The sequence below is a fragment of the Triticum urartu genome, chromosome 6, assembly GCF_003073215.2.
Source record: "Triticum urartu cultivar G1812 chromosome 6, Tu2.1, whole genome shotgun sequence".
Lineage (NCBI taxonomy): Eukaryota > Viridiplantae > Streptophyta > Magnoliopsida > Poales > Poaceae > Triticum > Triticum urartu.
In genome coordinates, this window is record NC_053027.1 from 87,239,884 (window position 1) to 87,255,211 (window position 15,328).

Sequence of the window (15,328 nt, forward strand, 5' to 3'; positions counted from 1 at the left end):
GATTATCATTGATCATGTCAGACATCATCAACTCCTAAATGATCATTGTTTACAAGCATTTATCATGTCCGAAATGAACTAGCGGTCTATTGAAAACACTGAACATGGCATATGCAAAGTTGATCGGACAGGAGCAACAAGAACATATCGAGTCTTGTTGTGTCATTCCGTCGAACAGGTCGTGGGTAGCATGGGCGCCGCCGGTGCCCGTGCTTCTCCGCGCCCGAATGAGCTATGGCGAGCGACAGACGTCTACCAGCGGCATCTGCATGGGCGGAAAGCTCTCCGAAATGCTCCAACCGACCGTCGGATCCTCTTCTGTCCCAAAACCTCGTCTGATGGTGCAAACCTTGTCAACGGCGGGATGGATGGGGTGCGGGGTTTCAGGCATGGCGGCGGAAAGGGGGCAGCTGCTCGTCCATGTCCGCATCCGCTCCCTGCGCCGCCGCCACTTCCCTCTCTCGCTGCCGGCGTCGCCGGTTCCTCCGTCGCGGTGGACGAGACGCCGATGGACGAGGCGGACGCGGCCTCTGTCGCGGCGGTCGGGGACGGGCTGAACGACATCTAGGGCGGCGGGTTGGGACCGGCAATGAGGGTGGGGAGCAAGGGTGACGGACGGCGAGGGCTCGGAAGCGGAACGGTTGGAGGAAGGCAGGAGTAGGGGGGTTGGTAGATTTGGTGCTGTTTGTGGGGGTAGGCCTATCGGATTCGATGTGGCGGACGCGCCTGGGCATCAGTATGTCCATCCTACATTTGGATTGGATACGAGGGATGCCGGCCAGCCTAGGCGTATGAGCCCATTTGAGACGCATGTCTGAGTTGAATTTTTCTGATCAATGTAACCGGGTCGTTCGTCCGGATGTTTGAGACTGGTTTGGCGTGCCCAGTTGTAGACGCTTAAAAAGTCTTCAAAGCCGCCCTCGCCTCTTCTTTCCGTCTCAGCATGACCAGGACGGCGAGCCCGTGACCACGGCTCGTTGCTACCAAGTGTCAGATGATGTTTTTTCAGGAATTAGCCTTTATTTTGAGGCTCAACCTATCTGAATGTAATGAACTAATAATATGTGTGATTCCAAAGTCAGTTTCAGGAATTCAGAGGTTAGTTCTAATACAAAGCATGATGACGTTTGAAGTTTAGACATACAAAGTAATCGTATCTGATGACAAGTCACAACCAAAGCAAAAATGAAAGTGCCAGAAATGCGGTGTATATTTACATTGAAGATAACATTAGCCCGTAGCATTCGGTCACCTCAATCAATAACTAGCCCCGATCCGAACCAACCAGCGCATACATAATTCAGCACATGAATAGCAGCTAGAGGCACTACTACAGCATCATGCACACATAAACAAAGATATGTACTCCCTCTGTCCCGGTGCAAGGGCAAGTGCGTAGTTCTAGGTCATCAATTTAACTAGCTAATATGTATTATATTTAACAAAAAAATATTTAGAAACTACATTCATATATGTATCCAATGATCTGCTTTTGATGAGATATATCACATTTTTAGTTAGTCAAATTCACCCTAGAACTACGCGCATGTCCTATGCACCGAGACCAAGGGAGTACTGGGTATTCCATCCATGCACTGGCAAGAAGCACAGCTCATGTCCTTTTCCTAGCCCTCGACTTCTTGCTCATTGCGCTGGCTCTCGGTGTGGTTTTTGTTGTGACAGCAGCAGATGGATCGGGGGCAGAGGCGCCTTCCCCCGCCGATTGCCTGCACATTTGGAAACAGCAAAACGAATCATCTCATATGAAATTCTCCGGCTGCAAGTCTACATTGTGAAGCAGGTACAAATCGACTTGGACTATATTCAGTCTGGCTTCTGGTCACAGGTCATGCACTTTGATTCAGTGCACAAGGTATTTAGAAGGCCTCAAAAGCTCGGTGGTCTAACCTGCCAACCTCCTCAACTCGCTCGAGGAAAGGGTCGACGCTATCCATGTAGGTGTTGAACTACACAAAGAATTAATATATTAGCACATATAGATATATTTTTGAAAAGATGCATGCTTTATTAATGATTTTACGAAGCAGTCTTCTAACTCAGACCTACCGCCTTCACAATGCTGTTGAATTTTGCATGAATTTTCTGCTGTTCTGCTGTGGCAGCAGTCCTTGATGAAGCAGCTTCCGAACACAAATTTGAAGCCTATGTGGTGTCATAAAGAAATGCAATATGTCAGTTATTTTCAGGCAAAAAAGATATAGTTGACGAAAAAATGTCACTAAATCTGCAGTGTTTAACAGTCAAAGAGATGGACAGCTAGTATCATGTTTCTGCACAAACAGCGGCAATAAATGCTAGTAAGGCCTCACAAGGATCACCAAATTTAATGATATTCTCATTTTAAAATGATTTTAAGTTCGAACAAGCAATATATTCAGAATAAGAACATCACCTTAGCGATCGTTGCCTCTACTTTCTTTTCTCTAGGTTCAAGGCACCGCAGTTTACCCTCAGTCTCGGAGCTCAAAGCACCCAGCTTCTGATTTTCATCTGCTATTATTTGATTCCTTTCTTTCACTTTCCCCTTGAGACGCTCCTCCATTTCATGTACTGGTTGGAAGGGATTAATGCAAAAATGTGAGGGAAATAATAACTCTCAGAAAGGGAGCAACATAAAATACTTGAGCAGTACTAACAAAATATAATTTAGAAATTAGGAAGATACCTTTTCCTTGCCAATCAACAATCTGTGCGTCGAATGACATAACTGATACACTTTCATCATTAAGCTTTGCTTTGCGAGCTTTAACTTCCTTTTCAACTGTTTTAGCAGCAACAAGCTAGTAGCAACAGAAAGTAAAAGAGTTAGACCATTCTCGTCATTCAATCAATCCAGCTATGGAATTCAATCATGCCTTAGCTGTTCTTACCTGTTCATGTACATCCTGGATTTTAGAGTGTTGTTTCGTCAGTTTTTCATGAGCCTGCGAGATGGAGATAGTTTAGAACGGGATTACAGGGGTATCTACTGGTTAAGCACAACTAGGGGCAGCAGTAAGTGCCACTCTGATACAAAGTAGCACCACCAGGCACCAGCTGTACCAAACGGATAATCCAAAATATCAAAGAGATATATCATACGAGGAAACTAAATTGTCCTGGGAAACACATGTAGCCAATCGATTCTTTATCAAATTCCAAGGAAGAGAGTCTGAAATCAGTTGTCGTGGTCAATGTTCATAAGCAAAACACCTTCTAGAACTGGCATATTCTGATGAAAAGTGGAATTGGAATACCTTGTTGCGTATCTCCAAAGCGGCAGATTTCTCTTGATCATTTTGCATTGCTATTTTCTCAGACTCTTTCAACTTAGCACGGGCTGATTTCTTCTCTTCCAAGGCCCTCTTTAATAGGAAATAAAATCCAGAGTCAGGTATGCAAGCTTATACAGATCCCTTATAATGATAATGCCTTTATTAGTCCAAATTGTATTCAGTAAATCACAGGTTAACCAGGCCGTACATCTGGTAGGCTTGATATTGAACCAAATGATAGGATTTCAGCCCCCCCCCCCCCCCCCCCCCCCCCACGAGCCGAAATGCATGGAAAAATTAATTTAGCAAGTCAACCAGGCCATTTGTGCAGATATGCAGTCACCTAGTACTAGGCAGGTTATGCAGATATGCATGGAAAAATTAAGGTAGCAGGTCAACCAGGCTGTTTATGCAGATATGCAGTCACCTAGTACTAGCCAGATTACAAGTCCAAGTAAATAGGTAATTCCTCGTATAGTCACTAATTCACAACAACATCAGGTCATCGGACAAATAGCACCTACCAAATTTGGAACCTAACCTGTTGCTACAAATAAAATAAAATTGAAGAGGTCTCACCTGAACTTTTTCTGGGGACTTCACTAATTTGGACATCAATCTGGAGTTTTCTTGGGCATGTTTAGTCAACTCAAAATCAGCCTGGGTTATCTGCAGCAGGAAACATAAATGCAACAAATATAACATTATGCAGCGAGCTCAAACTATCAGCTTAAGTTAGCGAGAGCAATATATCAGATGTTCAATATTCTCATTCACAAAGTATAGCCGAATAACAATTGGTGACGAGCAGATGTTAGTACTCAAGGGTAAATGGCTGATGTATTAAAGACAATGCGCACACAGTTCACTTTGCAGATGGCAAATTGTAGATAGCCTGTCCTATGTGGGGCTGAGGGCTGGAGCATTTCTAATCTACGAAGGAGCTTATGGCTTATCAAAGTCAGATGGAGCAGGAGATGTGTTAGGGCCAATAGCTCCTGGTCTAATAAAATCTATGGCACTGTAATTAAATATAGTACTGCTTAATGTTACAATAACCAATCGCAGATAATGCACCTTGTTGTGATTAAGGCTCATACTTTTTCAAGATACTTTAAACTCCTATTTAGTTTGATATGGCAGATCTCCTGCTTTCAGGTTTCAAAAAGGATCCTATGAGAGATCCGGGTTTATTGGCATCAAAACCAGCTCGAGATTCATCTAGGACATACTTGGAGGCGAGGTTTTTGACCAATTAGCTCTAGCCTTGATCTAGAAGACCAGGATCGAAGCCATGCCAAAGGCACAAGGCTACCACACAAGGCTGTTTATATTCGACCTGATGTGGCAATGTGTGATGCATTTTGATCAGAAACTCCTAGACCATGTAGCATGCTTGGCTCTCAGTAGGGACTATACTTTATTTGCAACTCATGATGCCAGAAATCCACAGAAAATAATTAGTTTTTTGGATGGAGAGAGACACTACAGAAGACACAAGGTAGGAATCAGCACACCTTCCTGTGAATCTCCTCTTTCTTGTCATTGATGACTGCGGCCTTTGCTCGCAGGGCCAGTTGCTGCTTGTTGTAAACCTGAACTTTCTGCTGCAGAGCATTGACGTCCGCTTCCAGTTGCTGGGCCATGGGCTCCTCCATCTGCTCCGCGAGCTCATGATCCCCGATCTCCTTCTGAAGCTGCACGAGAGAAACATGAACGCAACTCTAAGAATCTCCGATCAGCCTGTGGGCATTTCCACGAACAGATTAGCTGTGGAAACTGTGAACAGCGAAGACCTGGGCCATCCTGGCCTTGAGCTCCAGAGTGCGCTCGTGGTAGTCGGGGGTCTCGCTGACGATTGGCTGCAGGAGGGTGACCTTCTCCTCCCTGTAGAAGAGGAAGTTGATGAGGGCGCTGAGGACCTCGACGACGCGGCGCGGGGTGGGGCGGCTGAAGTCGGCGAGCGTGAAGTCCTTGAACTGGATGGAGTCGAGGAAGGCCTGCGACTTGTTGTAGAGGCGTAGCACCCGGATGGCCTCTGCGTGGTGCTCCGGGTTGTCCAGCACCTCCAGGTCGCTGAACCCTAGCAGCCCGTCCTCGCCGTCCCTGCGAAATCCAGCCCGGTGAGCGAGCGAGCGAGGGAGTGAGGGGGGGGGGGGGGGGGGGGGGGGGGGGGGGGGCGAGGCGGCATGCTTCTTTTGTTACCCGGGGGCATCGACGAAGGAGTCGAAGAAGCGGGCGAGGACGCCAGGGAGCAGGTCAGGCTGCGGGCTGGCGATGTTCTCGGGGCGGAGGTTGGCGACGGGGGCGATCCCGTACTGGAACAGCTGCTCCGCGATCTCCGCTGGTGACAGTATCGGGAACCCGAAGCCGGACGCCATCGGGTTGCCGACACTCCTACTGCTCCTCCGGCTAGTATATAAAATCATAGCTAAATTAGCACTTAAGGGATAAATCCACTAAAACGGTGACGAGAAGTACACATGTTGGCATCATATACCATTAGCACAACCCAAAACCTAGGATAAAATTTACAACGGCTTGATGGCTATTGGCACACAAAGCGTGAGAGGAAGAACAGGAGAGAAACCGAGTGGCTTACCTATGCCGGAGTCGAAGAAGAAGCGGTCACCGGAGGCGCAGGGAAAACCTGGAGGGGGTGTGCGTTGGTGTGAACCGAGCCACAAAACGGAGCTCCCTCTCCTTAACCGGCTCTTCCACAACTAGGTGAACAGTCCCTTGAGCACGCTTGTGCAGGACCTGCAGTTGGGTGGTGAAGATCAAGGTGCGAGTCCGCTGAGAATGCCAAAGTTTGAATTAGAAATACATGCTGCCGACTAGACAAGAGGTCATGCATTGCAGACAGTAAATATGCACATGGATTGAAAAGAAAACTAATTCCTGCAATTTCAAAGGACATGATAAACATAAACATAGAGAGAGAAGACATGCAACTTGTTATCCTATGCAAAAGTCAGAGGAACTCAGTTCTGAATCATTTCTCCTACACCTTAATATTCTAGTGCAGTTATAGCTGCAAAGTCGCTGTTTTGATGTGAGATTTACGGAGATTGAATAATGGATATTAATTGATCTGGTTTATCGCTAAACAGGAGCAGCACATTGATCTTTTCCCTCGAGCCCGCAACTGATTCAATAATAATCAGGCAATAGGTGGCACTCAAAACTGAAGTAGCTACGGATGCAAAATTGGGAGCAACGGTGACGCAGACCTCTGGTCCCTCCTGTCTCTGCAAATCAAAACTTCGTTTAAGTTTTCAAATGCATGTCTGAAGACCGATATTATTGCATTGTTGTTTGAAGTGTCAACAAGCCATGGAGTGTAAATTTCCATGCCACTACAGCAATGACCCTGCTTGATCTTTTGGCACTTTGTTACTAGATTTCATTTCATTTTACTTAATTGTGATTCAGAAATACTGCAGGGTTGCCCCTGTTTAGATACAAGTTAAGTTTTAGAAGTGACCTTGCAACAAATCAAACTAAATGAATCATTTTCCTCTGTAGATGTTCACTGGTTCAGACTTGATAAGTATGAACCAAGCTGGGAGCTGAGAACTAGGACAGTGAGACAACATTGAACATCATGTCACAATCAAAGCACTCAAAATTTCTGCACTTCATTACCAGCCTCCTACATATTGCAAATCACATAGCACACACACAGATTTAGTGCACGGAGGCAGTGTTCAAGAGACACACTGATGACATGCCGCCTATGGTTGCCGTCATCGTGGAGGTTGACGCCGTGGTTGCGGAGAGCGCTGAGGATGGGCCAGACCTTGGTGTTCAGTAAATGGAGATAGAGTTTTCATAGGTTTGGGAAACCCCAAACCTATGAACTGGACAGGAGGTAATTTGAAACACACAAAGCTAAGTAGACACTAGACAGAAAACGATGTTGTCGCGTAAACGTTCAAATGGGAACATGTAGTGATCCCGTGTCTCGGAAAACAAAAGCTAAATCCTTTGTGTGGGCTAACATAGCAAAACTAATCCAACTATTGAGATGGTTGACAAGTTTGCTCGCAGATATGAATTTAATCTCAAACTGGTCAAGAACCTTGCAGTGGTGCTTTTGCAAAACTGCATTAATATGATTAATGAACATCTGGTTGTGTTGTTTTGCTTTCCCACCACGCCTTGCAGAAGAGAAAGCATAGGAGAGGAAGCAAGTGGCTAAACAAATCCGGAGCAAAGCATGTCAATCAAGTAAGCAAGAATGAGCCCATTGTTTGTTTGTTTGTTTGCTTGCTTCGCAACAAAGAGGACCTAGATCTTGTTTAATAATTTATCCAAGCTTTACTGTTGTTGAGGTGTCGACTAGCTTCAGCGATGTCTGTTGGTAGCTCCTTGGAGATTCTGCTGTTGCACGTTGCAACAAAGAAGAAGCGCAGAATTAATTAAGCATGTTGGGGGGGGGGGGGGGGGGGGGGGGGGGGTTAAGGGCATGTACAACCCAGGTGCTAACACGGGCGCCTAAAGCATCTCCAACAGCTATCCTAAAATTGGGGACTGGAAAACAGTTTTAGGGCACCAGAAATTTTTCTTCTCCAACAGCTGCCGTAAAATAGGGCACCCAGCCACATCTTTCTTCTCCACAATTGCATACATATTGAAACAAAACATGAACTATGGATAGAATTTAAAATTTGCAAGATCACCACATATCAAATTAAACTTCAAATCCACGTATCAAATTCAAATTGTCCTAAAATTTTGGCCTTCTTCGATTATCAAATATTTTTGACACACAAAAGGGATCTACACTGACAAAGCAACTAGCCAACTAGATCTTTTACATCTGAATATTTTACACGACGGTTCGAGCTAAAGCTGACTACCACAAAGAAGAACAAATTGAGTAAAAACAGGAGTTTAAATAATCCAGCAGTGTAGTATAGAACAAGTAAATGCCAACAATATAAACTGCAACTCTTGAAGAATATAATGTGGCTCTCAAATTAACTCATCAACGTTTCAAATATTACCATGAACAAGCTAAAACAGCAGCAAAATGCATACTCATATGATAGTCTCAGGCAATATCATTCTAAATTTGCAAAGACAAGAAGTCATCATCCTCACGACTCAAGGATGCACTGGAGATGGCTAGATTTTGATATAGCGCAGAAATCCAACATTGTGCAACAACTGGTAGTAACTATCCTTTTCTTTCCTAAAGAATGGATGGACATTGCCATACTCTTTGCTGACATGGTTATGGTGTTCACTTTACCATGTTTTCTTAATTCGCCTGATTCAGCCAACAACCAATAAGAAGACGTCTTTTTCAGGACATGAATCCTACATCTAGTAGTAATCAACGATCCAGCGCAGCTACCACTACTAGCACGAGTCAGAAGCACTACAACACTAGCGTGCCACGGAGAAATTTCTATGGCAATCACCAAACCAATCTGAGAGTGGGGGCAGAAGGAACAGAGAGGTGAGCCTCACCTTTCCAGGACGAGGAGGAGGCTGGGCTCACGGCCAACGGCTTGGGCGAGGGCAGCGGGGTGAGTTGCTGCTCCTGCTCGGGCTCAGGCCAGCTGCGCCACCGCCGCGGAGCTCGCCGGTGTCCGCGCGCCGGGAGATCGAAGGGGGGCGGCCGGGGCACCGGAGCAGGGACGTGCGGTAGCTGCTCGGGCTACCCTCCGTCCGTGGCCGCGGCGGCGGAGGAGGGACGTCAGCGGCGGATCGAGTGGCGGCGCGTGGGACGAGCTCCTCTCTGTTCTGTGCGGGTCCGGGGAACGGGATCGGGTTTCTGCTTTCGGCTATTCGGGAAGAAATCCAGCGGCGGGATGAAAGGGGTTCGCCATGGAATTTGGCGGACAATTTGCCCGGGGAATCCTATACGACGCGCAGGTTGGCAGGTTGGCACACACCCCCCTAGCGCGCTGGGCGTTCGTATGGACCGGCCCATTTTCCGGGTTTTTTCCTTCCGTTTTTCCTTTCTTTTTCTTTTCTCCATTCATTTTTTTCTTTCTCTTTTCTGTTTTAATTTTTCTTTTATACTTCTTATTATTTACTTTTTCACTTTTTTTGCGAATTTTCTTTTCAGATTCTTGAAGACTTTTTTGTTCATCGAGTTCAATTTTTTGTTCATTGGATTTAAAGAATGTTCATCAAAATTCAAAATTTGTTCATAAAATTAAAAAAAGATTATCAAATTAGAAAAAATATCAAATTCAAGATTTGTTTATCTTTTTTTTAAAATGTTCTTGAATATAAATTATGTTCACCAATTTCAAAAGATGTTCTTCGAATTCAAAATTTATTCATCAAATACAAAAAATGTTCATCGTTATTAAAAACTGCTAATAAAAATGTTCATTCTTTTGAAATCACGAACATTTTTTAATTCAAGAACTGTTTTTGACAATTCACAATTCATATTTTTTTAAAATTTAGAACCTTTTTGAAATCCTAAATCATTTTAACATATAATAAAACAAAAATATATAATAAAAAGGAAAATTAAATGTAAATGTAAAAGCGGAAAAAAACAAGGGACATCCCGCACCGCAAATGGGTTGGCCCAAACTGGTGCGCTAAGGGAAGGGAGGATGCGCATTTGCACGACTCCTGACACGCACCGCGCCATATAGGGGGTCCCAATTTGCCCTTCCGCGGTTCGCCATGGAATTGGCGAGAAATGGTGAATTGAACAGCCTATTTACACCAACACTCGCTTGATTGGTCGGACACACAAGTTCGCTCGCTTGATTCTTTGCTCGCTCGCTCGCCATTCACTTGTTGACCCGTGATCACTGGATTTCTGAAAATTTGAAAAAAAATGAACTTATTTAAAAAAAAAAATTGAAAAAATATCATGAAATACAAAAGGAGTTCATCAATTTGGAAAAAGTTCGAGAACATAAAAAATTCAAGAATATGAAAAACATCATGAAACGGCCCTACAATTTACGGCGACTTTTGTAGTGCCGTTTTGCTTCCAAGCGCTTGAAAAACAAAAAAAATAGGCAACTGCCCTATTTATAGGGTTGATGCTAGAGATGCTCCAAAAAATGGTTTTTGCACAGTTGCATAGAGAGGGTGAAGGAAGCAAAGTCTTACTTCCGATGCTAGCAGGTGTTTGCTTGCGGGGAAAATGCTCTACTATTGTGTGATGGTGTCCCACGTAGGGGGTCTGGCACCATATCGACTCCTGGTCTGGTGGGCTGGGCTAACCCTAGGTCGGTTCCATTTTGGGCTACTTTGGGGGCCCATGGTGATCTACAGGAAGCCTTAGCATACAGGACAATGACTTTGTATTTGGCGAGGACTCCTCTCCACTGACGTAACTGACTAGGACTCCTATAATCCTAGGCCTATGGTATCTTATATAAGTCGAGGTTGGGCTAGTCGATAGAATATATTACATTACAATCTCTTGGTAGGTACATGAATTTTTTGTACTCCACCACACAACACAATAAACTATAAGTAGGATGTAGGGTATTATCTTCTCGAAGAGCCCAAATTTGGGTGAAATGATGTGTCCCTATTACCATCATTCAAGACGCCTATCTTAAGATCCCTAACTCGAGATCTCTTTTTGCTACATCAACGATGACTCATGCAGGGCCTTGATGTCTACTACACAACTTTATTCTTGTAGACACGTGTTGGGCCTCCAAACGTGGAGTTTTGTAGGACAGTAGAAATTTTTCCTCGAATGGATGACCTAAGGTTTATCAATCCCTGGGAGGTGTAGGATGAAAATGGTCTCTCTCAAACAACCCTGCAACCAAATAATAAAAAGTCTCTGGTGTCCCCGACACACCAAATACAATGGAAATTTATATGGGTGCACTAGTTCGGCGAAGAGATGGTGATACAAGTGTAATATGGATGGTAGAAATATATTTTTATAATCTGAATAAATAAAAACAGCAATGTAGCAAATAGTAAACGGGCACAAAAATGGTATTGCAATGCTTGAAAATGAGGCCTAGGGTTCGTACTTTCGCTAGTGCAATCTCTCAACAATGCTGATATAATTGGATCATATAAACGTCCCTCAACGTGCAACGAAGAATCACTCCAAAGATCCTATCTAGTGGAGAACATATGAAGAAATCATTTGTATGGTACGAAACCACCTCGAAGCTATTCTTTCCGATCGATCTATCCAAGAGTTCGTACTAAAATAACACCAAATAATTTCAGATTCATAATACTAAATCCAACACAAAGAATCTCAAAGAGTGCCCCGAGATTTCTACGGGAGAAACAAAGACAAGAACGTGCATGAACCCCTATGAGTAGATTACCCCAATGTCACCTCGGGAATCCGTGAGTTGAGTGTCAAAACATATATCAAGTGGATCAATATGATACCTCATTGTCACCACGAGTATTCATACGCAAGACATACATCAGTGTTCTCAAATCCATAAAAGTATTCAATCCGATAAAACTAAATCTCAAAGGGAAAACTCAATTCATCACAACAAAGATAGAGAGGAGAAAACACCATATGATCCAACTATATTAACAAAGCCCCCAATACATCAAGAACATGAGAGAGAGATTAAACACATAGCTACTGGTACAAACCCTCAGCCCCGAGGATGGACTACTCCCTCCTCATCGAGGTGGGCGCCGGGATGATGAAGATGGCCACCGGTGATGATCCCCCCTTCCGGCGGAGTGCCAGAACGAGGTCTAGATTGGTTTTCGATAGCTACAGAGGCCTACGGCGGCGGAATTTCTGATCTAGGTTAACCCCGAGGTTTTTTTTGAATATTTGGGAATTTATAGGGTAAAGAGGGGCCGGGGTGCGGGAGGCCACCGAGGTGGGCACAACTCACCTGGGCGCGCCTGAGCCCCCAGGCGTGCCCTGGTGGGTTGTGCCCCCCCCTCGGGGCACCCCCCAGGTGTTGCCCAGGCCCATTGGTGGCCTTCTGTTCCATAAAAAACCCACAAAAGTTTCGTCGTGTTTGGACTCCGTTTTATATTGATTTCTTGCGATGTAAAAACATGCACAAAAAAAGCAACTGGCACTTGGCACTATGTCAGTAGGTTAGTATCAAAAATGATATAAAATGACCATAAAATGATTATTAAACATCCAATAATGATAATATAATAGCATGGAACAATCAAAAATTATAGATACATTGGAGACGTATTAGGCCTGCTAGGTGATCATCGCGGTTCGATGGAAGTTTAGATCTGTGCGACACGATCAATGCGTCGAAACGGATCTGCATCTTTGGTGCCGCCATCTTCGTTGCTGACTTGACTGGTCACCTCTTTCAAGGCGGAGAACTACGACCCATGTCGGATCATTAGTGATCAGATGGGAATCTTCATCAACATCAATTTCAATCTCAACTAGGATCATATAGAAATCTATCCATGGAGCTCAGGGGCTCAAGGTCATCATTGCCCTCGTACGACCATGTAGAATGATTTGGACATCAAATTCGTTTTTGTCGTCCTTGCCTCCTCGAGCATTGTTTCGCTGATCCCTTTGGTGGGATCGTGTGGAATTCAGTCTACAACAACCCTGTCAAATTTCATCATGATCCAACAATGGAATCTCCCACAATATCTGATATATTGAGACCCTATAAGATCTGGAAATAAATCCTCGTGAGTTCAAAAGGAGGCCAGCAGCCAACTTCAACCTCCTTTGGAAGATCCAACCGTTCAGATCATGCGGAATTGTATTTGCGATAACCCCTTGAAATTTGAGCTTGATCCGACAATTCGAACTCCTGGAGGAGTCGGATGAGTGCATCAACTTTTTAATATGTTTTTTTGCAGAAATAATTCTGGCGGGAGTTCATCTTCTTTCATGAACGGGTTATTGGATGACCTCTAATTGAGGAATTTTCTTGTAGGGTATTGAGCCTTTTCCGAGGTGCTCTTCATCGTCACCCCAATATCGATGTCAGATCAGACCTCAAAGCCACTGATGTCTACAACACAACTTTATTCATGTAGACTCTGGTGGGCCTCCAAGCGCAGAGTTTTGTAGGACAACACTAAAATTTCCTCAGGTGGATGACCTAAAGTTTATCAATCCGTGGAAGGTGTAGGATGCAGATGGTCTTTAACAAACAACCGTGGAACCAAATATAAGAAATCTCTTGTGTCCCTAGCACACCCAATGCAATGGTAAATAGTATAGCTTCACTAGCTAGTTCGGCGAAGAAACGGTGATACAAGTGCGGTATGGATAATAGATATAGTTTTTTGTAATCTGAATAAATAAAGACAGTAAGACAGTAAGCAACAAAAGTGTGTAAAAACGACGTCTCGATGCTTATAAACAAGGTTCAGGGTTCATACTTTTGCTAGTGTGATCTATCAACAATACTTACTAATTGAATCATATAATAATCCCTCAACATGCGATAAAGAATCACTCCAAAGTTCCTATCAGGAAAGTATGATGAAAACGTGTGACGCCCCCGATTTGACCGTACACTAATCATACACGCAAACGTGTACGATCAAGATCAGGGACTCACGGGAAGATATCACAACACAACTCTACAAATAAAATAAGTCATACAAGCATCATATTACAATCCAGGGGCCTCGAAGAATCGAATACAAGAGCTCGATCATAGACGAGTCAGAGGAAGCAACAATATCTGAGTACAGACATAAGTTAAGCAAGTTTATCTTAAGAAGGCTAGCACAAACTGGGATACAGATCGAAATAGGCGCAGGCCTCCTGCCTGGGATCCTCCTAAACTACTCCTGGTCGCCGTCAGCGGGCTGCACGTAGTAGTAGGCACCTCCGGTGTAGTAGGAGTCGTCGTCAACGGTAGCGTCTGGCTCCTGGACTCCAGCATCTGGTTGCGACAACCAGAAAGAAAGGAAAAGGGGGAACAAAGCAACCGTGAGTACTCATCCAAAGTACTCGCAAGCAAGGGGCTACACTACATATGCATGGGTATATGTGTAAAGGGCCATATCAGTGGACTGAACTGCAGAATGCCAGAATAAGAGGGGGATAACTAATCCTGTCGAAGACTACGCTTCTGGCAGCCTCCGTCTTGCAGCTTGTAGAAGAGAGTAGACTGAAGTCCTCCAAGTAGCATCGCATAGCATAAACCTACCCGACAATCCTCTCCTCGTTGCCCTGTTAGAGAGCGATTACCGGGTTATATCTGGCACTTGGAAGGGTGTGTTTTATTAAGTATCCAGTTCTAGTTGTCATAAGGTCAAGGTACAACTCCAAGTCGTCCTGTTATCGAAGATCACGGCTATTCGAATAGATTAACTTCCCTGCAGGGGTGCACCACATTTCCCAACACGCTCGATCCCATTTGGCCGGACACACTTTTCTGGGTCATGCCGGCCTCGGAAGATCAACACGTTGCAGCCCGACCTAGGCACAACAGGGAGGTCAGCACGGCGGTCTAAATCCTATGGCGCAGGGGTCTGGGCCCATCACCCATTGCACACCTGCACGTTGCGAGGGCGGTCGGAAGCAGAACTAGCCCCCTTAATACAAGAGCAGGCTTACGTTCCAATCCGGCGCGCGCCGCTCAGTCGCTGACGTCACGAAGGCTTCGGCTGTTACCACGACGTCGAGTGCCCATAACTGTCCCCGCGTAGATGGTTAGTGCGTACAGGCCAGTAGCCAGACTCAGATCAAATACCAAGATCTCGTTAAGCGTGTTATCTTGAAGTAACCGCGAACACCGACCAGGGCCAGGCCCACCTCTCTCCTAGGTGGTCTCAACCTGCCATGTCGCTTCGCCACAGAGTAACAGTCGGGGGCCGTCGGGAACTCAGGCCCACCACTACCTAGACGGAGCCACCTGCCCCTTCAGCCCCCATCTCCGAACAGTATCACAGATAATGTAACAGTGTAAAGTATATAGTATATGCCCGTGATCACCTCCTGAAGTGATCACGGCCCAGTAGTATAGCATGGCAGACGGACAAGAGTGTAGGGCCACTGATGGAACACTAGCATCCTATACTAAGCAGTAGGATAGCAGGTAAAGGTAACAACAGTAGTAGCAAGGACAGGCTATGCAGCAGTATAGGATTAA

General features: G+C 44.9%; 1 protein-coding gene across 2 annotated transcripts; it reads right to left on the reverse strand.

The window, feature by feature from the left end:
• Positions 1 to 1,186: 1,186 nt before the first annotated feature.
• LOC125515793 (kinetochore protein NUF2 homolog) lies at positions 1,187 to 9,117 on the reverse strand. 2 transcript variants are annotated; one of them, XM_048681295.1, is made up of 13 exons: positions 8,757 to 9,117; positions 5,878 to 6,035; positions 5,481 to 5,687; positions 5,072 to 5,381; positions 4,793 to 4,972; positions 3,855 to 3,944; positions 3,258 to 3,365; positions 2,892 to 2,945; positions 2,687 to 2,801; positions 2,414 to 2,571; positions 2,068 to 2,163; positions 1,909 to 1,967; positions 1,187 to 1,727 (listed from the first exon to the last, which is right to left on the reverse strand). In XM_048681295.1, exons 3-13 carry the CDS (start codon positions 5,654 to 5,656, stop codon positions 1,613 to 1,615), a joined length of 1,461 nt encoding a protein of 486 aa, XP_048537252.1. In that variant the 5' UTR covers positions 5,657 to 5,687; positions 5,878 to 6,035; positions 8,757 to 9,117; the 3' UTR covers positions 1,187 to 1,612. The 2 variants fall into 2 exon arrangements, with proteins under 2 accessions (XP_048537252.1, XP_048537251.1); XM_048681294.1 differs by having other exon boundaries at positions 5,878 to 6,071.
• Between the last annotated feature and the right edge of the window lie 6,211 nt (positions 9,118 to 15,328).